The sequence below is a fragment of the Penicillium nucicola genome (genome assembly GCF_028828085.1).
Source record: "Penicillium nucicola strain IBT 29836 chromosome Unknown utg000001l, whole genome shotgun sequence".
In the NCBI taxonomy this organism is placed as follows: domain Eukaryota; kingdom Fungi; phylum Ascomycota; class Eurotiomycetes; order Eurotiales; family Aspergillaceae; genus Penicillium; species Penicillium nucicola.
In genome coordinates, this window is record NW_026643125.1 from 4139868 (window position 1) to 4166295 (window position 26428).

Genomic DNA, 26428 nt, shown 5'->3' on the forward strand with positions numbered 1-26428 from the left:
GGTGGCGAGAAAATAAGGGTGATTTGGAAAATGGTAAGGAGTCATTGTATTGATCGCTAAATATGCGAATAGTATTACTAGACAACCGAAAAGTCTTGTCGAGTCGGTAGAGACCAGAGTCCGCAGTAGCCGATGATCAGCCTGTGGGGTAAGAGCACAGGCATAACGGTCTCCAAACCCCCGTAGACCTGCATGTTCCAGTGATAATCCGATATTCAGGTGTTCAGAAGAATCTCCAAGTCTCGATATACCGGTGAAAACGAACCAATAATTCACGTCCAGACATGTCAGGGTTGTCCAGACAAAGCCGGAAAAGGAAAGTGGTCCGGGGATAACATATCGCCCCCCGAATGCTGAATGCAGAATGCTGATAGCTAGACACCACCATCCGCGCTGGAGAATTAGTTGCAATTGGACTTGCGGAAGTAGCGGATTGCAATTGAGAGCCTGGATTTCCCCATTGAATGACATCGGGACGACTTGAATGTCGAGCCAGTCACATCGCCACAATATTGAGTCTAGTGATCAGACATCACGTCGTCGGCAGTGGTCTGAGCAGGAATCTACCGTGATGCGCCAGGTATCATTAGACGCGAGCCTCGCCGTCTTGGGGAGAAGCATCAAAGAAGACCCAAAGTAGATGGGGGTCCGACGCGTGGAAATCGGAGGCTCGGCAGATGAAGAGTCTGCAAAGAGCCGGGCTTTAACTGGGTCAGGGCTTCCCTCGGATTTCTCAGACTTGCTTTTTTGGCTTGGGGTTCGAGTGGTGGTCGATGGCTGTTTGTTTGCTTAGAGAGCTATTGGTCATGCAAGTTCATCCTACATGAACAGGTCTTGTCGTCTGCATTTTGCATGGTGATCGTCTCTCCTGTAACAGTTGGACCCGCACCAACCCTGGAAGTGCCGCCTCTGACTTAGCCGAGACAAGATGGGGGATTTTCCCCCCGGTCTGCGGAGAGAATGCAAGGGGGAACAGATGAACTGAAGTTAGATTGAGTCAATTATTTTGGGGGCTTTTTTTTTTTCACGGTGTTCTGGAACGGGTGGGACGGAATAGAAATAGCGGGCATACTTCGTTTGGGGTTTGCCGCTATAAAATTGAAAATCATTTTTGACCCTTCTCCCTCTTCAAATACCTTCGTGGCCTTTGTCTATACTATATTTTTCTTTTGTGGTCTTGATTTCTCGGTTCGATCCTTCGTGATGGATATTTCACAGGCTCATCTACCTCTAGAGGTGATTGTCGTCGGGTATGTATTGATTTCTGCGGCCTTCCAACACGTAGAACAAATGACTGATACTGTGCAGTGCCGGTATGACCCGGAGATCAATTGTAGCGAGTCTGGAGAAACTGACAATATCAAGGTATTGGCGGCATGGCAGCAGCTCTGACATTAGGACTTCGAGGACACCATGTCGTGATTCTGGAAGCTGCCCCCAAGGTAAACTCACCTGCCCTAGTCCCCAAGAGAGCATTATTAACATTTTGCAGCTCATGGAAGTGGGAGCAGGCATCCAAGTCTCTCCAAATATGCTCCGTCTCTTTGACCGTGAGTCACTCCCCAGCACCATGATTGCCAGGGAAACGATCAAAAGAAAGCAAGACTGACCAGACCAAGGATGGGGCGTCTCGGACCTAATCCACGCCCAAGATGTAGCTCTAGAGCACATCCACGTCCGCAGATGGGAAGATGGCTCCCTGCTCGGCACAATGCCTGTGAACAAAACCTACGGGCAGCAAGTAGTAATTCACCGGGCCGATCTGCACAATGCCATCATCGAGAAAGCACTGGCTCTGCCAAATGTGGAACTACGGGTGAACTCACCAGTATCGGAGGTATCCTTTGACCCAGCAAGCGTGACACTGTCAAACGGTACGGTTATCAGAGGTGATATCGTGATCGGAGCAGATGGGATCAAATCCACCATCCGGGCTCATCTTCTCGACGATTCTTCCTTAAAGGCTGTTGCAACCGGTGATGCGGCGTACCGGATCATGTTGCCCAGAGAGATCATGGTCAAGGACCCTGAGCTCAAGAGTCTTATTGAACAGCCCGAGGCGACACGTTGGCTTGGTCCGAATAGGCATATTATTGCCTATCCGGTGCGAAATCATCAACTGTACAATGTTGTTCTTCTTCATCCTGATGTGCTGGGCTCAGAGGAGTCGTGGACCACAAAGGGTTCGAAGCAGGCCATGGTTGACAACTATGATGGATGGGATAGCAAGGTACGGAAACTTATTGATCTCGTCGATGACGATGAGGTTTTGGAGTGGAAGTTGTGTTTGCATCGGCCTTTGAAGACTTGGATTCGGGGGTCTGTTGCTTTGATTGGTGATGCTTGTCATCCGATGCTGTAGGTCAATCTTTGTTTTTTTTCTCCCTTTGTCTTTTTCTCTGTTGATCTGGGATGTTGATCTTGATGTCATTTCCAGTCCATACGTCGCTCAAGGCGCCGCCCAAGCTGTCGAAGATGCTGCTGCTCTGGGAATTCTGCTCTCGAGCATAACATCACGAGCGGAGATCCCATTGGCACTGAGTGCATATGAACAGTCTCGCAAAGAGCGCGCCGAGACAGTTCAGCAGTCCGGTTCAGAGAACCGGATCACGTTGCACCTCCCAGATGGCCCTGAACAGGTTGCCCGCGACGCGCAGTTCCTTGCCTCAGCGAGCGGCGAGAATCCTGATAAATGGTCTGATCGCAGGACACAGGAGTTCCTGTGGGGCTGGGATGCTGAAAAGGAGGCTTTGACGACTTGGGCTGGTATGTTGCGTCCCTCTCCTTAGGGATACGTGCTAATCCGTGGGCAGAAATGGAGCAGGGAAAGGCTCGGCCTAACCTTTGATTTTTGAGATTCTGATTACATACATTCAACATTTGTTTTCTGGCCAACTAGCGACTTAACTTTCGGCATATACCTCGCGCATATCTTGTTATTTTTTTTTTACATTTGCACATACTGCATTGATTGGATTGATCCTTTGTATATTGTTTGACTCTTATAGAGAGCAGGGAAATGAGATGATTCACTCGCAATTTTGATTCCTAGTTTCATCCGAACTGGTGCTATTTTTCTCTAGTTCATTATACAGTCATTCAAGCCACCATCCCATGAACGCATGGAAGTTGAACCAGCGAGACTCGACATGGCGGTGCCAGGGACGGTCAACATATGGCAATCCAATCATTCCAGTCGAAGAGAGGGCGTATGTAATATTTTCGCAACGTCGTTTACAGACGCTCGCCAGCGGCAGCCTTCATCTGGCCGTACTTCTTGAGACGGATGGCGGAGACGTTGATGAATCCGGTGGTCTCGGCGGGGGAGAAGTCACCGATCTCGTCCATGGAGGACTCGCTCATGTCGTAGAGCTTCTCGGTCTCGGAGGAGCGGCCGAGGACGGACATGTTGCCCTTGTAGGCGCGGCAGCGGACCTGACCGTTCACAGACTTCTGGGAAGCAGTGATGGAGGACTCAAGGAACTCACGCTCGGGGGAGAAGTACATGCCGTTGTACAGGAGCTACAATTGTTAGATCGGATCAGTCCATGGGTTGGAAATGGCTTACCTTGGAGTAGTTGTAGGTGATGAAAGAGTCACGCAGAGCACGAACCTCACGGTCCATGGTCAGACCCTCGAGATCACTGGATATGTCAGTTAAGTGGATAACGTAGAGGGTCACTTAGTCACTTACATGTGAGCGGAGCGCAGGCAGGTGAGACCGGGGGTCTCGTAGCAGCCACGGGACTTGATACCGATGAAACGGTTCTCGACCTATTTTATATTAGCGAGGTCGCTCCTTGGGGCTGTATTGAGTTCAGCTGACTTACAATGTCGATACGGCCAACACCGTGACGGCGGGCAATTGTGTTGGCAGTCAGGAACAGCTCAACGGAGTCGGTGACGGTCTTCTTCTTGCCATCCTGAGTGAACTCAAGCTTGACGGGAACACCCTTCTCGAAGGTCAGGGTGAAGTCCTCGGGCTGGTCAGGAGCGGACAGAGGGTCCTGGGTGAGCTTCCACATGTCGGCGGGAGGGGTGGTGTCGGGATCCTCCAGGATACCGGCCTCGTAAGAGCAGTGGGCCAGGTTCTCATCCATAGACCAGGGCTTGGACTTGGTGGAGGTGACGGGGATGCCCTTCTGCTCAGCGTAGTCGAGAAGGTCCTGGCGACCCTTGAAGCGCTCGTAGAAGACAGGTTCGCGCCATGGGGCAATGACCTTGATGTCGGGCTGGAGAGCGTAGAAGGCAAGCTCGAAGCGGACCTGGTCGTTACCCTTACCAGTGCAGCCGTGGGAGACGGCGAAGCAGCCCTCGCGCTGGGCAACCTCGATCTGGGCACGGGCAATGACGGGACGGGCCAGGGAGGTACCGAGAAGGTAAACGTTCTCGTAGACGGCATTGCAAGCAATGGCGGGGAAGCAAAGCTCCTCAATGAACTCACGGCGGATGTCGACAATCTCGCACTTGAGGGCACCGATCTTCAGGGCCTTCTCGCGGGCAGCCTCGAAGTCCTCTGAAATAATTATAAATTAGATCGTTGTCGAATTGATGTCGCATTGATTGTTATTTACCTTCCTGGCCAACATCGGCCACTGTGTTGAGGTTAGCGATTGAGTCATTGGATAGATCACATTTGCGACTTACTGAAACAGACGACCTCATAGCCCTCCTCGATGAGGTACTTCACTGTAGTTTCGCATCAGTAACCGCAATTGACCAATTGAGAAGCTCATAAATTCCATACAGATACAGCTGGTGTCGAGACCGCCGGAGTAGGCAAGGCAAACCTGCGCAACGAAGTGTCAATAATCGGGAAACATGGCGGGCCATTGAAAGTGGCGGGGGAGGGGTAGCGGTGTGAGATGGAATTGAAAAGGAGCGCGCAATGCTTTATAGTGAAGCAGCGGAAGATCATACCTTTCCCTGAGCCATTGTGAGTGATTGATGGGATGTAATGGGAATGAAAGTTGAACGTGGAGTAACAGGAAGAAGGTTGAGTCATTCGAAAAAATGCGGTTTTGGTGCGGGCCGGGGAAAGTCACGCGGTCCGACACCGGCTGATAAGAGATAAGGTTGATTCCCCTCCAGTTTCGCTATTCAAACTAATTTATACAGCTAGATACATGATCAATTGGGCCAATTTTACAGGAAAATTTGGTTTGGGCTCAGAGACAGATTGGAATATGTATATCTATCTGCTTTAGCTGCAATCCAATGTAAGATAATGCACGTTACTGCAAAACTCGTCCACAATCAGGGAATCATTTCCCAAAGCTCTCAATGGGGCCACATTCCGGCATCCAAATGACCTCAGGCAGGAAAATTTACTGTGTTCTCTCATGCAAGTTGGTATTGTCCGGCAGATCATTCTTCATGTATACTTGAAGGTCACGGGAACATCGTCATAGGGTGTTGTTACTGTTTGTCCCGTTTGCATTCAGCTCGGCTACCCGCGGCGACTTCCCCGCGCTCTGCCCCGGACAATGGCAGTTACATAGTTTAAAGACACCCCTTGGGGGAATTTTTCTCATGTAGGTCGACACATATCCTCTCTTATACTCTCTCTCACATTCTCAATCCCTCATGGCACCTCTCCGCACACCGCTGCGGTTTCTTGCCCAAGCACCTCGGCGATCGTACTCCGGCGCGCCTACACCATCGGCGAAGCTGAACTTGCCTATTGACTACAAAACCACTCCTATCTTGCATCATACATCTTCTTCCTTGTCAAATACGCCAGAACTTCCAGCTGCAGCTACCACTAAGCGACTAAATTTCTTTCAAGCCATCAATTCTGCGTTACGAACCGCCTTGTCTACCTCCGACAAAGTACTTCTCTTTGGCGAGGATGTTGCCTTCGGTGGTGTCTTTCGATGCTCCATGGACCTCCAAACAGATTTTGGATCAGATCGTGTTTTCAATACACCCTTGACAGAACAAGGTATTGCGGGCTTTGCCATTGGAGCAGCCGCGGAAGGGATGAAGCCGGTAGCAGAAATCCAATTTGCGGATTATGTCTTCCCAGCATTCGACCAAATTGTCAACGAAGCAGCTAAGTTCAGATATCGTGAAGGTGGAACAGGGATCAATGTTGGTGGACTGGTGATTCGTATGCCATGTGGCGCGGTTGGACACGGTGCCCTGTGAGTTTTATTCATCGCCCAAAGGTTCTCAATGCATGCTAACCTTTGGAAACAATAGGTACCATTCACAATCTCCCGAATCCCTATTTGCACATGTTCCTGGTGTTAGAGTAGTCATGCCACGATCTCCCTCGCAGGCAAAGGGCCTCCTCTTGGCCTCCATCTTCGAACATAACGATCCGGTGATTTTCATGGAGCCTAAGATTCTCTACCGCGCAGCCGTGGAACATGTTCCTAACGAATATTACACCATCCCACTAAGCAAAGCTGAAGTTATAAAACCCGGCAATGATTTGACCATCATATCTTATGGGCAGCCTTTGTACATGTGCTCTTCTGCCATCTCGGCCATCGAGAAGACCATGCCGGGTGTCAGTGTGGAGCTTATTGATTTACGTACCATTTATCCTTGGGATCGTCAAACAGTTTTGAAGAGTGTACGAAAGACTGGAAGATCGATTGTTGTTCATGAAAGCATGATCAATTATGGTGTGGGTGCGGAGGTCGCATCCACCATCCAGGAAGGTGCATTCCTGCGTCTAGAGGCCCCTGTCAAGCGTGTTGCGGGCTGGAGTACGCATACCGGTTTGAGCTACGAGCAATTCATTCTGCCTGATGTTGCAAGTAAGTTCTCTACATGGTCCTGCATTTTATCATCTGCTAATCTTTGAATCCTCGGTATTTAGGAATCTATGACGCTATAAAACAGACTCTTGAATACTGAGCTACGTCTTTTTCTCATAGCATTTAGTTGGTTAGGGTCAGCATGTTGCATTATATCTAGATCTTGACCAATAAATGCGTCACCTTGAATAGAATTGAAATTAGATAATACATGTACACCCTTCTGTGTTCGCCGCATGGTCATGATTTCTTGCGTGAAACTGTCAGTTGCAAATCATCATGTCGTACAATCGGAGTCAAGGTATTGCCCTAATTCATTTAGACCTCTGTAAATGCTTCCTTCACCAGGTCGCTCACTTAAACCAATCTTCTCGGTTCCTTCTCCTTGACTTAAGGGATAGTCAAACTGAAACCAACAACAGGATTTTGATTCCAAAAATGTCTAAACAGGCTATGTACTTTTACGAAGACCCTAGACGCTATGTACATTCTCAGCAGGGGCCTTCTCAATGTTCAACCCAGTCCTAGTCTCAACATGCTCCTTGCTCAACTTAGCCTTCAGAATGAAAGCAGAGCAGAAAACACCAAGGACAGACATGCAGGTATACAAGATCCACATGTTCCGCAGACTCCAAGCAAAGGCCTCTTTAATGGCAAGCAGCTGCACAGGGTCCGTGATATCCTTGATATACTCAATGCTTGCAGCAGCAGCATCTCCAGACATTCTGTCTGCCATCTCTTCGGACATTCCAGAAGCCAACAAGTTCGAGTGCTGCTCGCCCATACTGTTCTGGAAGACGACACCGCCGATAACGATGGAGCAGGCTGTCGCCATGTTACGGATGAAACCGAGCGTGGCTGTAGCGGTGGCGGTGTCTTCTTGGGAGACCATGGCTTGAATAGCGATGATGGGGGTTTGAAAGAGGAAGCCGGCGCCGAAACCGCTGAGGATTTGGTAGCCCACAATCTCGGCGGTTGAGGATGTCGCATTTAGGTTGATGTAAAGTCCGCTTCCGATCGTCAGAAGAACGAGGCCAAGCCAGATGAGCTCGAGGTAGCGACCGGTACGGTGAATGATGGCGCCGCAGAGAATGCCTCCAACGGCCTCGGTGATGACGAGTGGGAGAATGAGGACACCTGATCGCATTGGTGATGCTTGGTGTACCGACTGGAGATAAAGAGGGATGTAGTATTCACCAGCAATGAAGACCTGTATTGGTTAGTTTCGGCCACTGATATTCAAGGGAAAAAAGCACATACGAATCCGTGCGCGAAAGCAACGGCGAGCGTAGCAACGTTTGACAGACGAGAGAAGATATCCAATGGCATCAGAGGATACTTTGCAAGCTTCTTCTCGCTGTATACAAACAGCAAAGAGCACAAAGATCCAAAAACGATCAGGCAAATCACTTGGGGGGATTTCCATGCAAAGGTCTCTCCTCCAAAATCCAGCCCTAATAGGAGCATCAGGGTGAGACCCAAGACTGAGAGACTGCCGAACCAGTCGATCGCCCGGATTCCGTCCATGATCTTTGTTTGAGGATTATGCACATCCAAGAAAAAGAAGAGCAGAACGAAGGTGACACCAGAAACAGGCAGATTGATCCAGAATGTCCATCTCCAGCCTGTGTATTGAGAGAAAGCACCTCCTAGGATAGGACCGATACCTCCAGCAAAAGCCCACATCACTTCCATGAGACCGAGATAAAGGCTGCGGTGTCTATACCACTCGTTAGCATTCAAGCCTCAATCGGAAATCTCATGTTCAGATCTCACCTAACACTAAAAAGATCAGAAATAATGATAGTGACAAGCTGCAGCAGACCACCTCCAGCAACACCCTGCAATGCGCGACCAGCAATCAACATTTCCATATTGACAGCTGTGGCACAGATGATGGAACTAATAAAGAACCACCCGACGGCCAAGAGCAAGATCGGTTTCCGCCCCCAGATATCAGAAAGCTTAGCCCAGATACAGGCCCCAGCGGCATTGGCAAGAAGATAAGCACCACCAATCCAAGTATACCCAGCAGCCGAGTGGAAATGAGCAGCGATAGTGGGAATCGCAGTTGAAACAATAGTTTGATCGAGTGCCGCCACGAACATAGATAGCGCCAGCGCTATCATAACCGTGACGATACGGAGCTTGCTTTGCCCCTGAGTCGGGGGAGCATCTTGGAATTCCATTTTTGTTATCAATTGAAGTGTGCAGTATACTGTATACAATTGGGAGATCTTGGAAAATATTTTTCTGCCGGGCCGCCATCTTTTATCAGTGGGGCTTCGGGCTGAGTTCCGCGCCAAGTCCCGGATACAAGTGAGTCACTGCAATTTATATCGAGTGGCAGAGTGGCAGTGTGGCAGAGTGACTGCATTGTCCTGGATTCTGCCAGTGATAGTCTCTGTTTTGCAAGCTGACTTGCAGTCATAGCCCTACGTGCAGTGTTTGCTGATCGTCTACTTCCACGGGACCATATTCTAGAACGCAGTTGACTCACGAGAGGTTTGTGCTTTGCATGATTTTTAGTCATTGTCTCTCAAAATATCCATTTAGCCTTTATACAATTGTTCTTTTTTCCATCATTCGATATCAAGTCAGGTCTTCTGTCGTTTTGCTGGCCTATCCTCTTCCCCAAACTCCTTTTTCCAAGTGCCATTCTTGACTTTCTCATCATTGCCATAAAGACCAATGCCATATGCATGTTTCATGCCATCGAGGCAAATCTTCCGCCGCTCATCAAAATCGAACATGGGTTTGGGATAGGTATGCTCGGTGCCATTGTCGGTCGACGAAGAAGTGCCATCTCCGGTCACCCGACAGCCAAACTTCTTCTGGTCTGCAATGGGCGCTTTCCACGGCTCATAAATATATTTCTTGTCGAATTGGGCCAGCTCCGGGCAATACCGTCGGACCAAATGCCCCTCGGGGTCCCATTTCTTTCCAAATGATATCGGCGAGTAACACTTGTAGTACTGAGCGTAGAATGCAGTGCAGGAGAGCCACATCCAGTTTCCTACATTACATGCAGTTTCATCTAGGATATTTTAGCAACTAGCAGCAGGTCTGATTCGAGGATAACTCACGGTCAATCAGCATCTCTTCGAAAACCTCCGCGCCACGTTCCCAGCTAACGTAGCATCCGCCTCGCGTCAAAAAGCAAGCAACGCTGTGTCTTCCCAGATGATGAATCCAGCCCTCTTGTTTCAACTGGCGCATGAGGGCATCGATCCATGGGAATCCAGTACGGCCTTCCCTCCAGCGCTGAAACCATTCCTCTGCGTCTTGCGAGTCTACTTCGTAAGATCCCTCGATTGAGCCATCTTGTTTGGCAGGGTTTGTTTTTAAGTGCCAATCGATGAATCGAGCAACTCGGTTTCCGTCGGTACGATCAAATTCGTGACCAAGCGCTGCTTGGGCTGCGAAGTACATATCCCGGAATAAAAGTTGACCTTCCAGGCTGGTTGGAACCGATGAGTTTGGCTTTTTCTCTTTTCTTCTTTTGGCAAGAACGTCTTGGACATCCCACCAGAACTTTCGTACCGATAATGAGCCGAAGTGAAGGTGAGGCGATAATAGCGTTGTTGATTGCGGTTCGAAATCCGCTGGTGAGGTGTTTGGCTTTTCAAACCTTCCGATATAGTCCTCGTTTTTGATACATGCTCCGAGGACTTTCAAGGCTTCTGTCTCGCCTCCTCGGTGAGGAGTCACAGCTTCTGACTTATCCATTCCCATATCTTCAAAAGTTGGAACTCCAAAGTCATTCTTCGGGCCCATCAATTGGGAGTATTGGGCATCTTCCTTGATGCGGTGCTCTGAGTTGAAGTCCGGTTCATGATCAACCCGGTCATGATCCAGACTACTAATATTCATCTTTTTCTCATCCCATGGGTCGGGAATACTCTTGGGAGTTTCGAGTGGTTTGTCCGGGCTGCCCTTGTTGATCTTTTCAGCTGCTTTTTCGAGCTGTGTGATACTCATTGTCGGCTTGCCGCCGTTCTTCTGAACAACCTCATCAGGATCAAACAACGTGCGTCCCATTTGCACAATAACCTCAACACCAGACTTTTCGGCCATCTTGATGACATCAATGTCTCTGTCCTTGGCATATGAATCCGTGTCCTTCTCAAATACAAGGTGTGTGACACCCCAGTGTTTCCAAAGCTTGGGAAGAATAGTCTGCGGCCCTTCGCGAACGATCCACAGCTTTTGCTTTGGATTAAGCTTGGTGTATGCTTTCGAGAGGTCTGCCTGACACTCTAGAAGAAACTGCCATCTGTTCGGGCCTACTCGTGCTCGGTAGACATAGTGAGGATCCCAGGTCCAGACTGGGATGAAGACAGATGGTTTCAGAGCCAAGGCTGCATGCAAAGCTGGAGAATCATGTAGCCGCAGATCGGTCCTGTGCCAGTATAGAACTACTGGATTTGACGCGTTACCTTTCATCTTGTAGCTTAGCAATTGATGCGGGAGTCAATCGTCACAGGAGCTGTCGTCAAGAATCGACAATCTCTCTCGGGGATTTTCAGGGTAAGAAGTAGAAACTGGGTTATGCAAGGGGGTCAGATCGAGATCGAGATCGGGAGTTTTGGATGTGTGACGTCACCACGTTTAAATAGTAGATCACATTTTCAACTCCTGGTGACTGCGTGTACAATAGAAGATATTTCTTGATATAAATTGATGTAAAATTGATACAATATGTATCCATATCCTAACTAATGGTTATCTTTAATTTATTGACAAATCTTTCAGTTGAGCAAAGCACGAATGTCTTCCTCAGACAAAGGCTTCAAACCAAATGCCTTGTTGGACAATTTCTCGGAGTCAAAGTGGCTTCCGAAGTTATCACCAAAGATAGCCCGGAAAAGGAAAAGATGAGCGAAGACCGCTGGGTTAGGAACGGGCTTGCTCAATTCCTCAAAGGCCTCCTTCTCCAAGTCGGTGGTTGCAACTGTCTTGGTCTCGAGACTCTTGCCGGACAGAGCAAGCAGCTGTTTCTGCGAAACAGTGGCCGAGCTGATGTAGACAGTCTTGTTCTCGGTCTCTGAGAGGTTGTTGATGATTCCAGCAAGTCCACGACCAATGTCGGCGCGGGTGGTGGTGCTGAACTTGCGCTCGCCGCCATCATACAGCGTGACAGCAGGGCCGGAGAGGTTGATCAAGAAACCAACATCGATACCCCAGTCGAGGAAGGGGCCAGTAATGAGGAATGTGTAGCTCAGGCCGGATTCCTTGTTGGCCTTCTTAAGATGTTCTTGGACGGCAATCTTGTCGCCAAAGACGGGAAGCTTGGCAGTGTTAGGGTTGGTAGTGTCGCATCCGTATTCTGAGGGAATGAAACGCTTCACGCCAGCAGCGACAGCGGCGTCAACAAGACGGAGGTGAGTGTCTCGTGGCACTGCACCCACACCAAGTGTGCTGACCACGACATCCTGGCCAGACAAGGCATTCTTGAGGGAGTCAAGAGACTCATAGTCGACTTTAACGACCTTGGCTCTCGAGTCGAAAGTCTTGTCACTGTTTTGACGCGACAGAACCGTCACATCGAATCCAGCATCGAGCAATTGGTTCAGAACAGCTGGGCCAAGATTGCCGCTTCCCTATTGAATTTTAGCTGGGCACAAAAAATGAAGGGCAAGTAAGAATACTTACACCAATGAGAGCAACTTTAGCAGGCATTTTGTCAATGTCAAGAATAGAGGTGATCTAACGTAGTAGGGATCGAAGCTTGATTTGATTGAAGGATGAATGGTCTATCTTTCGAAGGGGAGCACCCCTCTTATATACCTGAGAACAGAAGCATGATTTTTCGAAATATTCGTCATTTCTTTTACCTTAAAAATCATCCTGGCAAGCTGTTTGCGTGTTCCATGGTGAAAATTACACCAAATGCCGCGTTGGTCAGCCTGGATATCTCAATTCCGTGCTTACATGTGCAAAGCTTAATAATTGGCGGAAATATTCCGCACTGGTTTGTCAAATTGCCAAGGCTTCGGGGCGGTCCTTGGTTCTTCCGAACGGGCCGTCCTGCATCTTGGAACCCTTCTCGGGAACCACTTCGGTTTGGTATATCGCATTTAGCTTCTTTCGCTTACCAAGTTGACTACGAAAAGGCAAGAATTGTGGCAATAGTCTTCGTCTCTAATGTGCAATAACCTCATTGTAAATCTGTGTCAGTTCTCGAGACATCAACATGCGTTGTGACAATCTCGTGGTTTTCCTTGGGCACACCATAGTAGACTAGAGCTCCAATAAGAAGCCAAAAGGTCCAATATCTATAGTCTTTATGTTGTACTGGGTCAAGTTCCTCCAAGGTTGGACGATGATAGAGGGCAGAATTAGGGAATGGGAGTGGTGGGGCGTATGTATAAATTATATCCGCAAAATCCGCATAAGCCACGAGCTGAGCGTTTAACCACGGAGAAGTATGTTATTGTAACTGAAAATGTGATATATTTACACTGGTCGAACCCTTCTATAAGTTAATCTGATGATCATCCTCATTTATCCAGATACTCAGTACTTTAAGCCTTTTAAAAGATGCATCGATTGGCCTCTTTTTGCAAGCCACCAACCTCGACCGTAGAATTTCACGTTTTGAATTCCGGGTCGAGTGAAGATACACCTATTTACAAGACTCAAGATGAAATCTGCGGTGAAATTTTATTTACTCCGAATCGTCAAATGGAAATCGACGGTATTAGCATCACCTTCGAGGGTAAGCGATCTTCTCCGATTCCCAGTGCAATGTAGTTCTAACTTCTTGCAGGATTTGTAAACTCAAGAGTCGAAAATCTTGTTACAATGGGCCGCAACGGTTGGATTTATGTGAAAAAACGTTTTCTTCGACTCCACATGCCCATTGCCAAGTCGAATATCTTCCAATCCAGTATCGCAGAGCCAGGGAGAACATACCGGTTTCCATTCGTATTTGTTGTCCCGTCAGCAGTACTACCTCAAGCGTGCCATCATCCAATCGCACATACCGATGTACGATCACGGCATTTACAACTACCTCCTAGCTTTGGAAGACACCATTCGGCGAAAAAGCAAAAGTCTTTCATGCATGATTATGCACCGGATTCAACATCGATTAATTACGAAATCAAGTTCCGAGTTGCGAAATCTCAGTCAGGAACGAAAAAGCCCAAATGTCTGGTTGACATGAGCTATCAGGTCCATATCATGCCAATTCTGAGCGAAATGCCGCCGGCCATGGTGCTTCCAAGCAGCCAGTTATATCGGATTACGGACGAGAGACAAATGGCCAAAGGCCTGGATCGGACAAGGACCGGTCGTGTACGTGTAACAGCCAAAGAACCAAGCCCTATAAAGTTGCTTTCAGCTCAACCGATAAAGACTCGGCCGACAACAACGACAGTCAATTTCGAATACTGGCCAGAAGGAAGCAATGACAAACCCCCGAAACTCAAAATTGTTTGCGTCAAGCTGGCCGCCATCACACACTACGGGATTGACCCTTTGCAAGACTCACCTGACCGAGTCGATGTGAGTGTAAATCCTCGTTGTCGTGCATACACAAAGAATATCTCTCGCATGCTTCGTGATATCACATCGGTACAATGGAGTGAGGGTCCGCCGAACTATACGCGGAATGAGAACACAGGGGTATCAGAATTACTGAGTATTTCGTCCAAGGTGAAACCACTCTATTATACAGCATCTCTCCTCTTACCCGTGTCCTTGCCGGATTCCTTCTTCCCTGTCCCGACCTTCTCTTCTTGTCTTGTGTCGAGATCTTATTCTGTGAATATGACTTTCTCTTTTGGATTTCAGGGTGCGATAGCACCTTCATTGGACCTTTCACTGTCAGTCCCTCTCCAGGTATGCTCCGATACTATTTTGGAGTCGTGATTTTATGGGTATGATCAGTGTTGGGATATGAACAAGTTCGTCTAACATCTATGAGTGCATTTTGTTACAGAGTATGCCAATTTCCCACTCCCAAATAATGGGAAGAATGTATATGTACTCGTTTTAACCATCTCTTATTCACCATTTTCCAAACGATGAGACGTCAAGTGGATTATTCAAGTTGTGTCGCATTTAATCGCATACCTAGCAACCTCACGTTCAGGGTTCAAGGGCAATTCTTGCCTCCAACGATGAACTTCAACAGTTTGCAGCATTCAAAGATCATTCTATTCGAGCATTCTTCTCATCACACTTCTACCTAACTCAGACTTTGTAAAGTGAGTCACGTGGTGGCCAAGTAACAACCGGGCGGGACCCGGAATATATATCGTTGCCGACTTCGGGATTCACCTCTTTCTAGAACCCGTCAATTGGGAGTCATACATTTCACGATATCGAGCTTACCTGAGAACTTTTAAGAAGAAGAACCTGCATGACCGCCGGCGGCCATGTCAAATCTATCCAAACGTCAACGACGTTCTCGGGTCGCCTGTGAACCATGCCGGGATCGCAAGAGAAAATGCGATGGTCACCAACCCTGTGAAACTTGCAGGGAATTCGAGTACGAGTGCTACTATGATATTAGCGCACGTAAAAAGAGAAACAAAAATCATTTCTTAAATACGGCATCCACCACGCCAGCACAGGCGCTACAACAAGCTTCACCTTTGCTCGAGACACCACCATCACCACGAGCTGAGACTCCAGATGAGTTTGATACAGCTATACCACCTCAATCTTTGGAGTCAAATTCTGGGGCAGCCTTTGTGAGGGGGTTGGCGTTGAAAATCGACCCTGTCAATGCACCCGAGCCGCAATTCTTTGCTTGGAATCTCGGTGTCCGACAATTACCTGGAACCTTTGGCTCCCTAGATATCATCGATATCATTTCAAAGGATGATTTGGTCATGTTGGCAAGAGTTTACTTTGAAAAAGTAGACACTTACTACGGTTTCATTGACCAGGAAACGTTCTTTGGATATCTTGATTCGAGATGGTCTTCGCAGACTACCGTGACGCCATACGACGCTGTTCTATGCGGAGTCGCTGCTATTGGTTATTTGTTCACTCGTAAGAAACCCGTTGCAGCAGAATTACACTTGGCAGAGTCAGCGCGCACCACTCTTGAGCAGTTTTCCATGTCTGGAATACCTTCCTTGGCACTCATAACTGGTTGGGCCCTGAGACTATTCTATTTACGGTTTACATCGACACCTCATATTGCTTGGATGGCTAGTTGCTCTGTATTACACCTAATTGAAGCTTCCGGTCTTCATGTGGAGTCCCCCTCTAGGCTTCTGCTGGGTGGAAGACCCCGAGTTGTCGATGCAAATATACGCAGAAGGCTAGTTGGGTTTGCACAATACATCAACACATGGGTTTCATTCGACTTGGGTCGCTCAAGGATATCATTGCATGATATGTCCTACGTTGCGCCAAACAGTCGAGAGGGTGATTATACGGTTGAAATGCTGAATCTGCTACCTATTTCAGAGAGCTTGGAATCACACAAACCATTGGACGGTGACCAAATCAGGACAATGCTTCTCAATCAGTTCGAAACTGCCCACACACAGCCTCCATTGGTGCTCTCTCAATGCAATTTAATACTTTGCCTTTTCAGGCGACTACGCGCACTGCATTGTACCTTGAGTGGGGAGCTTAAGGATAAGATTTACACCTTCATCAGGAGATCCCTTTCCTGTGCTAGGGAGTTGGCTCATTCAGGGTGCTCTTGGCCCCATGTTGCAAGCGTCCCCTTTCAGGTTGTCTGCACGTTGCTTGCGATTGACACCACTGAGTCACTATCTCGACTTGCTGAAGCAATGAACACACTTAAATCTGTGATGGATAGCTATGAAACTGAAGTCATGAAAGAGGCGTATCGCATTGCAGGTCTACTGATTTCATTGCAACAAAAACGGAAAGACAATGATGCGAAAATTCTCAATGGCATTGTTGGTGTGCACGTTGACCCTCAGTCTCAACCAAGGAAAGAATCTCTAGCTGAGGGATTCTCCGATATCCAGAATTTGGAATTCCTCAACGGCTTAGAGGGCGAGATGCCCAACTTGGACGAGCTTGATTTCACTCAGTTCTTTATGGCTCATCATTCGGAAAGTATGCTTGGGACAACATCTTATATCTAATTAATACTCGTTAGAGCGCATATATTTGATTATAATAACTTTCTTCTCAAGTTGTGATGCTCCAGACATATTCGGTGGCGAATCAGACCGAGAAGTACAACTTATTAACCCCTCACAACCATCACACTTAGAACCTCAATGGCATGCGGCTGATCAGATTCTATAAGACTACCGGCTCGGTTTACCGGGGGTAAAAGGCTCAGTTCAATCTCTTCGCTTTGCTTCGGTGCGGGTTTGACGGATTTGACGGAAGTTGCGGATCTTCTTCCACAAGTCGCCCCACATAGGTAAAAGTTAAGAGTCCTGAGATTTCAAGGCTTCCTGCTATATGTTTTTATTTAATACTCTCAAGTACACGCTAAACATGGCATCGAAGGAAATACACACTTATAGCTACTTTCGCGCCTCAAAAACCGAGGACCTTCTCGCAGCGGCTCATCAATACAAAAAGCTCCGCCTGGAAGCGCTGCAGCTTTCCCCTTCTTCTTTTGCTTCCAATTACGAAGTCGAGTCTCAATTTACCGACGATTACTGGGTCTCAAGATTGACGCAAGATGGTGCAGTAACTTTCATCTGTACTGCATCTCGAATAGCTGAGAACGATATCTCGAACGACATTGAACCAAAATGGGTGGCGCAAGTCACCTTCCTAGGGCCTCAAGCCGAGCAAGATTTCACCATCCCAATTGACACTCGAAACTTCCCTGTGATCACCAGCACATCTGAAAAGCAAGAACGATGGCAGATGCTTGGTCTTTTCACCCATCCTTCCCATCGAGGCAAAGGCATCGCAAAGACCCTCACACGGAATGCTTTGGATTATCTTACCACACGTCAAGACCGGACGAGGGATATTATAGTTCGTCTCATGGTGAAGCCTGGGATGCATGCTACGATTAAGATGTATCAGCAACTCGGATTCGTCGAAGTGGGCTACTGTTCTCTTGCAAATGCTCTGATTGGGAATGGAGATCGACAGAATTTGCCAGAAGGCTATGAAAATCTGGACAAGTATACTGCTTGTACTAGCCACGTCATGATGCAGCATTTTTCGAGTTGATCAAAATTAGAGGACTGGTTTGCATGACAAGAGGAGTTTCAATTAGTTAGGGGTTTGAAGCATTTGCGGGATTTAAGTTATTGCTGGGTGATTCTTACATAGATCTTGATTCGCTGCATTACTACTATTTAATGTATTCTATTTTAGTTTTCCTGTCGCAGGGTCATTGACCTCAATCATGTACCCTGTCCCCAAAGCTTGTTCATCGAGCTTCGTTGTATAGATCTCAGCCCTGTCGGGGTGGGAATAAGATGAGTCATCAACTTTATTTCCGATATCTCCGGCCAAATCCATTCCGCCGCGCATGGCAGGACATGTCTTCCCGAACAGCTAGCACAACACTTATTCCCCAGCGTATGGCAGCTGCGCTCGACAATCCACACTTACACATCTAAAAAGCGAAAGCGCTATAAACCACCCAAGATGCAAGGCTTCAGTAGGTCCCTTCCCTGCCAAATTTCAACCCAAAATACAAAACGCTAACATGGGCGCGCAACAGATATGGGACGCTACGTCCCCCCGGACCAAGAAGGAGTCCTCTCAGGGAACCAAATAGCCAAGAAACACCCTCTAGGAGCTCGAGCCCGGCACCCAGGCGCATTAGTCGTCCGCTTCGAGATGCCCTTTGCAGTCTGGTGCACGACATGCAAACCACACGAAACGATAATCGGTCAAGGCGTGCGCTTCAACGCTGAGAAACGAAAAGTCGGGAATTACTACTCCACGCCGATCTACAGTTTTCGAATGAAGCATACGGTCTGTGGTGGGACGATCGAGATCAAGACGGATCCCCAACACACGGCTTATGTCGTTACTGAGGGTGGCAAGAAGCGGGATACGGGCGAAGATAAGGAGTTGCAACCTGGCGAAATCGCTATCAAGCCATATGCCTTGGGCCAGGACCCAGCGGAGAAAGATCCTTTTTCAAAACTTGAGGGGAAGGTTGAAGATAAGCGCCGTGCGAAGACGGAGGCTACGCGCATTCTTGAGATTCAGGAGCGTCAGAATCGAGATTGGGAGGATCCATATGAGAAGTCAATGCGGCTAAGGCGCACGTTCCGGCAGGAGCGCAAGGGTCTTGAGAAGGCTGATGCGAGTCGGGAAGCTTTGAAGGATAGGATGAGTCTTGGGATTGATCTCATGGATGAAACTGAGTCGGATCGACAATTAGCTCAGATGATTGACTTTGGTGACGATCAGACTGCTGTTGGGGCAAGTGCTGCTCGGGCGACTCGCATTCGGCCCATGTTTGCGCAGCGTGTTGCGAAATCTACACCAAAGGCAGATTCTCGGAATCAGAAACCTCGACATTCAAAACGGGCCAAAACAGTTGATCATGTTGCTTCTCGGAAGGCAGCTCTTCGCAGTGAATTGAGCGGAAATACACGCGCTACTGTCGATCCTTTTTTAACTGATGATGCGGATGATCCCAGTGGGTGGCAGCCCGGGAAGAAGAGAAAGAGTGTCGCGCCTTCAACTGCAACACCTCGTTCGGATATTGTGAGCGTCAAATCTACGCATATGCAGGATAACCACATTGCTAGCCCTAAGGACACGCCTTCTCTAGCAGTAACACCCCTGTTGGTCGACTATGCTTCTGATTCGGATTGAGGCCGGTCGTCGCTTTTTTTTTCTTTCCTTTTTTAGGACATGATCATGTCCGAGAGAAACATGAATATCAGCTGATTTCAATACCCTCTGCATCTGTCAACGATCTGTGACAGGGATTGCTGTCGCCCCTGGCTATGCCCCAAATAACTTCCGAAGATCCGGCTTCAATCGGCATAAGCAAATAGGCCGCGCAGTTACGCGGCCCGTGACTCCTGTGTCTATGATTGACAAGGGCCCAAAAAGGATTCAGCGCTGGATTCCTGATTGATTCCTGAATAATTTGAGAATTGCTCGGTTAGACGCTATGATCCATCAATTTCACAGTCTATAGAAAGACCATAGAATTCCATATAAGAATGGGAATGGCTCGATGGCAGTCGGTATAGCAGACACGTTCATACCTGGACTGCAACTAAAAAGTCAGCAATGAATTACTGTTTTCAAGTGTCAAATTTCACATCAAATTTATTCCTGACATGGCATCAAGTTTTGGAATTTGAAGGCTTGGGATGAATCATCAATCAAACATCACCAACTTAACTCACTGTCGCACTAAACGGAATGTGCTCTTTACGAACCCTCCTAGATGGCTGCTTCTTATTCACCTCGCTGACATCGCCCCCGATTTCATCTATTGCTGTTGCGGAAATTACGGCGACTGTTTCGCCAATCTATGAACCATCTACGCTCGCGCTTTGACATAGAATTAGGCTAACTTAAATTAGGAAGAAAGAGTGACATTAAACTCAGAAAATAAAATAGCAGCGAAGCCAGAGAAGAGAGATCTAGTTGGCATCTGCCTTGGTATCTACTTCGGCATCATGCGATCCATCCTTCGAGCCATTCTCCGAGTCTTCACTGTCCATGGTTCCATCGTTCAACAGATTCTTGAGGCACAGCAGATGCTTCTCCTGGTGCAAGGAATCTCCGCCGTTTTGATATGCCCTCAAGACTTCAGAGCTTCGTTCCGTGATTCTGCTGACCATGTAATCAATGGCATCCGTGGCGTACTCTTCTAAGAGTCCCTCTTGGGCCTCCTTGGCCTCTTCCTGGATTTCATGGAGTCGCTTGAGCCAGTACATATATCGCCATGGTGAAAACCCCGTGGGTGACCGTTGCCCAAGGTCTGACTCGATGAATTTCTCGCCCCCCTTGCTGATAACACTAGGACAATCATTCCAGTAGACTTCTGAGAGTAAAATCAGACTAGAGCCTGCATGGCGAAGCCAAGCCACAGCAGCCGGCAATAAGTGGAAGATTTCAAGCTGATGTACGCTTCGCTTTAGATCTTCCTCATCTGACTCCTCTCCGCTACGAAGTCCCTGTCTCTCCTCAAACAAATTGCGGAATAAAACGAGGGCAATCTGACATAGTCGATCCTTAGCGACGCGGGTCGATGCTAGTTTAGCCAGGAAAGTCGCAAAATTAAGTCGATGAGCACCCGACATCGTCGGAGAGTCGCTATTCCAGAACTCAGTCATGTCGGTGGCTAAGAAAGGCAGATCATTCCACAACGTGCCGTCGACCGTTCGAGCAATATCAACCCCGTAATTCCCTCGCACCGGTCGAGTCAGTGGTCCTAGTCCTTGAATCCGGACGATGTCGAGGATAAGACCCTCGTGGTCAGGTGTTTCACATGAGATATTCCGTCCGAGCTGGTAGTACGTATACCACATGGAATGGATGTATTCCACAAGGGAATCTACTCCATCTCCAACCTCGCAGTAGCGGGAGGTAGTGATCCAGGTTCGGTTGTGGAAGGCCGCGCCTCGAATTTCCTGGAATTCTCCCCGAGCGATGCACTGCCGCGTATCCTCCTGGTCTATTCGGCGAGCTTGTGATGTGGTGAGACAAGGTGTGCCCCGTGGGGAAGAGCTAAGCAGCGAATCACGTAGATGATGCATTGTGTATGATGAGATATTGGCGGTGTTGGCGCGGTATTGATGTTTGCAATGATGAATGCAAATATGAATGACGAGGAAAGAAAACTCCCAACCTGGTAGATTTCCAGGGATCTTAAATCGCAAAGAGAACCCGGGAAAGTAAAGGGAGAATTTCTATCAGGGGGACTGTTAGGCATCCAGCGACCTGCTAGTTGGACTTGGCTCTGACAGGGTTCTGACCGTCCACCCAGTAGATCTTTATGCATCCTGTATGTGACAGATCTAAAAACATACGAGCATCGTTCCGAGCACAACTGAAGCCCGAGCGGGAATCTGGTTATGAATTAAATTCTACGAGTCAAGTATGATTTCTTGACTCTCTTCTCTAAACGGTCTTGGCTTTGCTATGCTTGCATTGCCACGGAATTGGTAAAAGATGTGCAAGCGCAATGTACAAAGAATAATAAAGATATCCAACAAGGATAACGAGAAGCCCCAACCAATTAAAGACAGGGGTATCCTGCAAGCTATTACATACAGTAGAATCACAGAGAAGAGTGTGTGAAACGGGTCTCAACAAAAGAAAGTCATGCTGCATCACGACTAAGTTCTCCGAAAAGGGGTCATGTCCAGCACGAAAATAGAACCGCACTAACGTGAAGGATGTTCGATGTGGACGCGACTGTTGTTTGATTTGTGGGCCGATGTTGATGCCTCTGGGTGAGGAGTGGAGGAGAGACTGCAAGGTGCAGGGGTTGCGTGTCTGGAGAGCTGGGCAAGTTCCCCGACGAGTCTGGGAGGAATATAAGTTAATTTCATGTGGATTGGAATCCCCTGGGTCAGCATTAGACTCACCTGGCATGCTCATCGTGCCAGTCCTCATTGGCTGTTCGGATATGCTTAAGCTGTTCCTGTATGCTGGCCATCTATTGATATCGAATTAGTGTCTGTATAAATAACTATAGTCTCCAGGGTTCATATGAATGGGTGGAATGCGGGAAGATCTGATGAGAAGGAAGACTTCAAACGGGGCTTTCCCACCGTTCCCTCAATGGATGGGCCGAGGTCCTCACCTTCCGTTGTGGCTGGACCCCCATCTTCAGCGTTTTCACTACCCTCATCGGCTGTTGCCCACCGGCTGGCCCCCAAGCCTGAGGTGCTGCTCCGGTCTCCACCATCAACCTTCAAAAGTTGTAGCTCAGTTTCGAGCTCACGAACACGTCGCCGACTGGCAGAGATAGCCGAGTCAACGTCGCCAAGTTGATTCAGGAGACCCATGTTCTTGTCAATCTGATCGTTCAGATCGCGTTCACCGGCCGCCAGCTTCTCAGAAAGAGTTCTGTTCTGATTTTTGCAATCAAGCAACGAGTCAGAGATAGTAGCATTGTCAGCCTTGAGGGTCAGGAGCTGATCGCGGGATTCCGAGAGCTGCTTCATGAGAGACTCAAGATGAGACTTCTGGCTCTCCGAGTCACTGGCAGACTTCTGAAGGATAGTGAGCTGAGCGACAGTTTGCTGGTACTTTTCTTCGAGGGCAGCGTGGGCTGCCTGGCTCTGGGAGATCTCAGCAGCGTAACGAGCCTCGATGTCCCTGGAAGCAGACGTAGCAGACTCTTGGACCGCAATGTGAGCTTTCTCTGAGTCGGCAAGCTTGCCCTCCAAATCAGCAATAGTAGCCTTCAAACCATCCATGACAGAAGTATCCTGAACGGCAGCCTTGGCCTCGGAGAGCTGAGCGCTGACATCAGCCAGTGCCTCATCGTGCGACTTCTGGAGTTGATCAAGCTTGGTGCTGTTAGAAGCATCAAGCTCTTCCTTGAGACCGGAAAGCTTAGCCTCGTGCATGGTGAGGAGTTGCTCGATGGCCTTGCCATGTTCGGCTTCGGCTTCGGCAGACTTGGACGCCTTGGACGCCTCGATCTCAGCCTGCAACTTAGCTTTGGTCTCCTCAAAGTCCTTCTGCAATTCAGCGACCTGCTTCTCGTGGACCTCGGCATCGGTTTTGCTAGAGCTTTGTAAAGCAGCGATTTCAGTTTGCAACTTAGTTTGGGTTTCCTCGAACTGACTTTGAAGTTCAGCGGCTGCTTTCTCGCGCTGTTCAGTGTGAGCAGCAATTTCACCTGAGTGAACCTCGAGCGCGGACTTCAGCTCAGCCTCGTGAGACTGGACCTTAGTCGAGTACGCAGACTCCAACTCCTTGTTCTTGGCAAAGAGCTCATCATGCTGCGACTGAAGAGCACCAAGGGCAGTCTCGTGGGAACCGGATGACTCCTTCGCTTGGATCAGCTCAGTCGCATGTTGTGCCTTCAACTCTTCGATAGCTGCGATGTGCTGGGCAGCATGCTGAGTCTTCAGGTCTTCCAAAGTTTTGGAGTGTTCGTCAGACACACCAGCGGCCTGCGAGGTGTGTTCCTCAAGAAGACGGATAGCCTCATCGGCTTTCTGCTCTAGAGCCTTGAGCTTGTTGTCCTTTTGGGCAGTCTCCTGCTTATAGTAATCTTCAACATCGCGAAGACTGTGGTGAAGTGCCTCAGCCTCGGCTTGCTTGCTTTGAACCTCCTCGTGGAGCGCGTTGATCTTTCCAGTGCCAGTAGAAAGTTCCAACTCCAGTGACTCACACTTCTGGTGAAGAGCTTCAATCTCTTGAACAGCAACGTCTTGGGCGGTGGCCTGGCCTTCATCCAAAGCGCGACGAGATTCTGCGAGGGAATTCTCCGATGCCTCGAGCTTTTCTCTAAGGGATTTCAGTTCTTCCTCGTGGGCAATCTTCAGCTGGGCAAGTGCATCCTGCTGCACCTCTTGGGCGGAAGCCTCTGAAGCCTCAAGTTGTTCCTGGAGAGACTTCAACTCGGCTTCGTGAGATGTCTTCAGCCCGGCAAGAGCTTCCTGCTGTCCCTCCTGGGCTGAAGCCTCTGAAGCCTCAAGTTGTTCCTGCAAAGATTTCAACTCGGCTCCGTGAGTAGCCTTCAGCTCGACAAGGGCTTCCTGCTGTTTCTCTTGAGCGGAAGCCTCAGAAGCCTCAAGTTGCTCCTGCAGAGACTTCAACTCAGCTTCGTGGGTAGCCTTCAATTCAGCGATGGAAGCTTCCTGTCCATTTTGGGCAGCAGCCTCGGATTCCTGCAGTTTCTCTTGAAGGGCGTTCAATTCGACCTCATGAGCAGTCTTCAGCTCAACAATGGCATCCTCTTGGCTCTGCTGGGCAATAGCCTTGGATGATTCAAGAGCCTCTCGAAGCTCCTGGATTTCCTTGGTGTGATCTGAGCCGCTAGACTCCACAGCAGCCGTGGCTACGGTGAGTTCCTTGGCATGGGAATCCGAAAGGGAAGAAATGGCGGTGTCGTGCTCGGCCTTCAACTTGGCGATGGCAGCTTCATGGGCAATTTCCAGTTCCTTGACATTGGATTCCAACCGGTCGACAGCGTCATCGCGTGCCTCCTGGAGCTCACTTTGCAGATTTTCAAGTGTCTGCTTGAGATCAGTGATTTGTTGGTCTTTCTCAGCGATCGTTTCGGTTGTTTCAGAGCTCTGCTGGGTGGCTGACTCGGTCTCAGCGAGCTTCGCTTCGAGGGTAGTCAGTTGCTCCTTTAGTGCAGACACGCTCTGTTGGGCAGATTCCTCTGCGGCACGAACTTCCTGCTCCTTCAGAGTGTTCAGTCTACTGATTTCGTTGTTTAGGTTCTCCAGAACCTGATCATGGCCCTTGAGCTCTCGGGTGAGCTGAGCATTTTGCTGCTCCAAGGCTTGAAGTGACTGGAGCTCCTTGTTCAGGGTTTCAATCTGGTCTTCAAAGTTGGCAGCTGCGGCCTTCCGCTCTGTCAGCTCGGTTCCAATGCTCTCCAATTGAGCTTGGTGTGCAGCCTTGAGGTCCTCAAGCAATGCTGTCATCCTAACGTCGCCTTGTGCGGAGGCGGCTTCTTTGGCCTCTTCGAGTTGTCTTTGGGACGTTTCTGCCAATTCTTTACGCTGGGCCTCGGCTTCCTCGAGCTGAGTCTGCAATGTCTGAAGTTGCTCAGCATGAGACGATGTCAACTTTTCAAGTTCGGCGGTGTGTTCAGCGCGAAGGGCATCAGTGGCACCCTGATCAGGAGAGGGCTGATCAGCGGACAAGGAGAGCTGGCTCAGCTTTTCGTTTACGGACTCAAGTTCTGTCTTCAAATTGGCAACAGTCTCTTCGCTTTCCGTGAGCTTTGTCTGAAGAGCCTGAAGCTTCTCGGAATCACCCGCGCCACGTGTAGCAGATGTGCCACCGATCGTGCTCAATCGCTTTTTGGGGTCAGTGGCAGATCTCACGGTGCTTGTAGTTGAGGTGGGACGAGTAGTAGTAGAAGTAGTAGCAGCAGGGCGAGTGGTGGAAGTCGAAGTTGCAGTTCGGCTCGCAGGAGTAGCAGAAGTCAAACGACCCATTGGCTTGCTCGTAGAGCTAGCGGCGGTGCGTGCTGTAGTTGTGGTGGCAGGCTTCCTCTCCGCAGTAGGACCAGCAACGCTGGATCGGCGATCAACCGAGGAAGAGGTGGGCCTCAAAGGAGCACGAGTGGACGTAGTGCCAGCCATGGACATGCGCTTAGCGGTACCCAAGATTCCTCTCTTCTCATCTCCAGAGCTGGCCACAGAGCGGGGCTTTTCATCTGCGGAACTGCTCACGGACATGCGAGACCGATGAGACGAAGTAGTCGGGGCAGTCGAGGCACCCAGGGGCTTGCGCGCCGTAGTTGTAGTAGGGCGCGTGGGAGGCTTGTTCAAGGTGCTGCTAGTCGTGCCGCGGGTTGCGGTAGTCATGGGCTTTGTTGCGGATGACGACGTGGGCCGCTTGGTGGCTATTCCCGACGAGACAGGGCGCTTAACAGCTCCGGCCTTTTCGGGGCTGGCCTTGGGGTTTTCCTTAGACACCTCTGGGCTGGATTTGATCACCTCTTCACCTCCCGAGAGGACCGATGACTCGACTGGGGTGGCCGGGGGGCATTCTCGTCAACCTCTGCGGGAGCAGAAGCCACTACAGGTTCAGCATCCGACGACATG

At 49.1% G+C, this 26428-nt stretch overlaps 11 protein-coding genes across 11 annotated transcripts; 5 read left to right on the forward strand and 6 right to left on the reverse strand.

Moving 5' to 3' along the window:
* Nucleotides 1-1203: 1203 nt before the first annotated feature.
* N7511_001563 (putative salicylate hydroxylase) lies at nucleotides 1204-2848 on the forward strand (the record flags this gene model as incomplete). Its single annotated transcript, XM_057123988.1, has 7 exons — nucleotides 1204-1250; nucleotides 1309-1313; nucleotides 1366-1442; nucleotides 1493-1550; nucleotides 1620-2358; nucleotides 2438-2766; nucleotides 2814-2848. 7 exons carry the CDS (start codon nucleotides 1204-1206, stop codon nucleotides 2846-2848), a joined length of 1290 nt encoding a protein of 429 aa, XP_056989721.1.
* A 386-nt stretch (nucleotides 2849-3234) lies between these two features.
* On the reverse strand, nucleotides 3235-4935 carry N7511_001564 (argininosuccinate synthase; the record flags this gene model as incomplete). The annotated part of the gene is made up of 8 exons (XM_057123989.1): nucleotides 3235-3522; nucleotides 3569-3644; nucleotides 3695-3774; nucleotides 3831-4516; nucleotides 4575-4595; nucleotides 4648-4689; nucleotides 4748-4790; nucleotides 4921-4935. The coding sequence occupies 8 exons, from the start codon at nucleotides 4933-4935 to the stop codon at nucleotides 3235-3237; spliced, it is 1251 nt and encodes a 416-aa protein (XP_056989722.1).
* A 651-nt stretch (nucleotides 4936-5586) lies between these two features.
* Nucleotides 5587-6870, forward strand: N7511_001565 (uncharacterized protein; the record flags this gene model as incomplete). The annotated part of the gene is made up of 3 exons (XM_057123990.1): nucleotides 5587-6146; nucleotides 6205-6770; nucleotides 6833-6870. 3 exons carry the CDS (start codon nucleotides 5587-5589, stop codon nucleotides 6868-6870), a joined length of 1164 nt encoding a protein of 387 aa, XP_056989723.1.
* Nucleotides 6871-7242: 372 nt separating this feature from the next.
* On the reverse strand, nucleotides 7243-8959 carry N7511_001566 (MDR family MFS transporter; the record flags this gene model as incomplete). Its single annotated transcript, XM_057123991.1, has 3 exons — nucleotides 7243-7980; nucleotides 8031-8490; nucleotides 8547-8959. The coding sequence occupies 3 exons, from the start codon at nucleotides 8957-8959 to the stop codon at nucleotides 7243-7245; spliced, it is 1611 nt and encodes a 536-aa protein (XP_056989724.1).
* A 408-nt stretch (nucleotides 8960-9367) lies between these two features.
* N7511_001567 (uncharacterized protein) lies at nucleotides 9368-11216 on the reverse strand (the record flags this gene model as incomplete). The annotated part of the gene is made up of 2 exons (XM_057123992.1): nucleotides 9368-9807; nucleotides 9857-11216. The coding sequence occupies 2 exons, from the start codon at nucleotides 11214-11216 to the stop codon at nucleotides 9368-9370; spliced, it is 1800 nt and encodes a 599-aa protein (XP_056989725.1).
* Nucleotides 11217-11521: 305 nt separating this feature from the next.
* On the reverse strand, nucleotides 11522-12452 carry N7511_001568 (aromatic alcohol reductase; the record flags this gene model as incomplete). Its single annotated transcript, XM_057123993.1, has 2 exons — nucleotides 11522-12373; nucleotides 12426-12452. 2 exons carry the CDS (start codon nucleotides 12450-12452, stop codon nucleotides 11522-11524), a joined length of 879 nt encoding a protein of 292 aa, XP_056989726.1.
* A 2705-nt stretch (nucleotides 12453-15157) lies between these two features.
* N7511_001569 (putative C6 transcription factor) lies at nucleotides 15158-16858 on the forward strand (the record flags this gene model as incomplete). The annotated part of the gene is made up of 1 exon (XM_057123994.1): nucleotides 15158-16858. The coding sequence occupies one exon, from the start codon at nucleotides 15158-15160 to the stop codon at nucleotides 16856-16858; it is 1701 nt and encodes a 566-aa protein (XP_056989727.1).
* A 364-nt stretch (nucleotides 16859-17222) lies between these two features.
* On the forward strand, nucleotides 17223-17918 carry N7511_001570 (GNAT family N-acetyltransferase; the record flags this gene model as incomplete). The annotated part of the gene is made up of 1 exon (XM_057123995.1): nucleotides 17223-17918. One exon carries the CDS (start codon nucleotides 17223-17225, stop codon nucleotides 17916-17918), a length of 696 nt encoding a protein of 231 aa, XP_056989728.1.
* A 423-nt stretch (nucleotides 17919-18341) lies between these two features.
* On the forward strand, nucleotides 18342-19529 carry N7511_001571 (Saf4/Yju2 family protein; the record flags this gene model as incomplete). Its single annotated transcript, XM_057123996.1, has 2 exons — nucleotides 18342-18354; nucleotides 18418-19529. 2 exons carry the CDS (start codon nucleotides 18342-18344, stop codon nucleotides 19527-19529), a joined length of 1125 nt encoding a protein of 374 aa, XP_056989729.1.
* Nucleotides 19530-20314: 785 nt separating this feature from the next.
* On the reverse strand, nucleotides 20315-21433 carry N7511_001572 (DUF3632 domain-containing protein; the record flags this gene model as incomplete). Its single annotated transcript, XM_057123997.1, has 1 exon — nucleotides 20315-21433. The coding sequence occupies one exon, from the start codon at nucleotides 21431-21433 to the stop codon at nucleotides 20315-20317; it is 1119 nt and encodes a 372-aa protein (XP_056989730.1).
* A 630-nt stretch (nucleotides 21434-22063) lies between these two features.
* Nucleotides 22064-26427, reverse strand: N7511_001573 (M protein repeat protein; the record flags this gene model as incomplete). Its single annotated transcript, XM_057123998.1, has 4 exons — nucleotides 22064-22205; nucleotides 22268-22338; nucleotides 22454-26301; nucleotides 26349-26427. The coding sequence occupies 4 exons, from the start codon at nucleotides 26425-26427 to the stop codon at nucleotides 22064-22066; spliced, it is 4140 nt and encodes a 1379-aa protein (XP_056989731.1).
* Between the last annotated feature and the right edge of the window lies 1 nt (nucleotide 26428).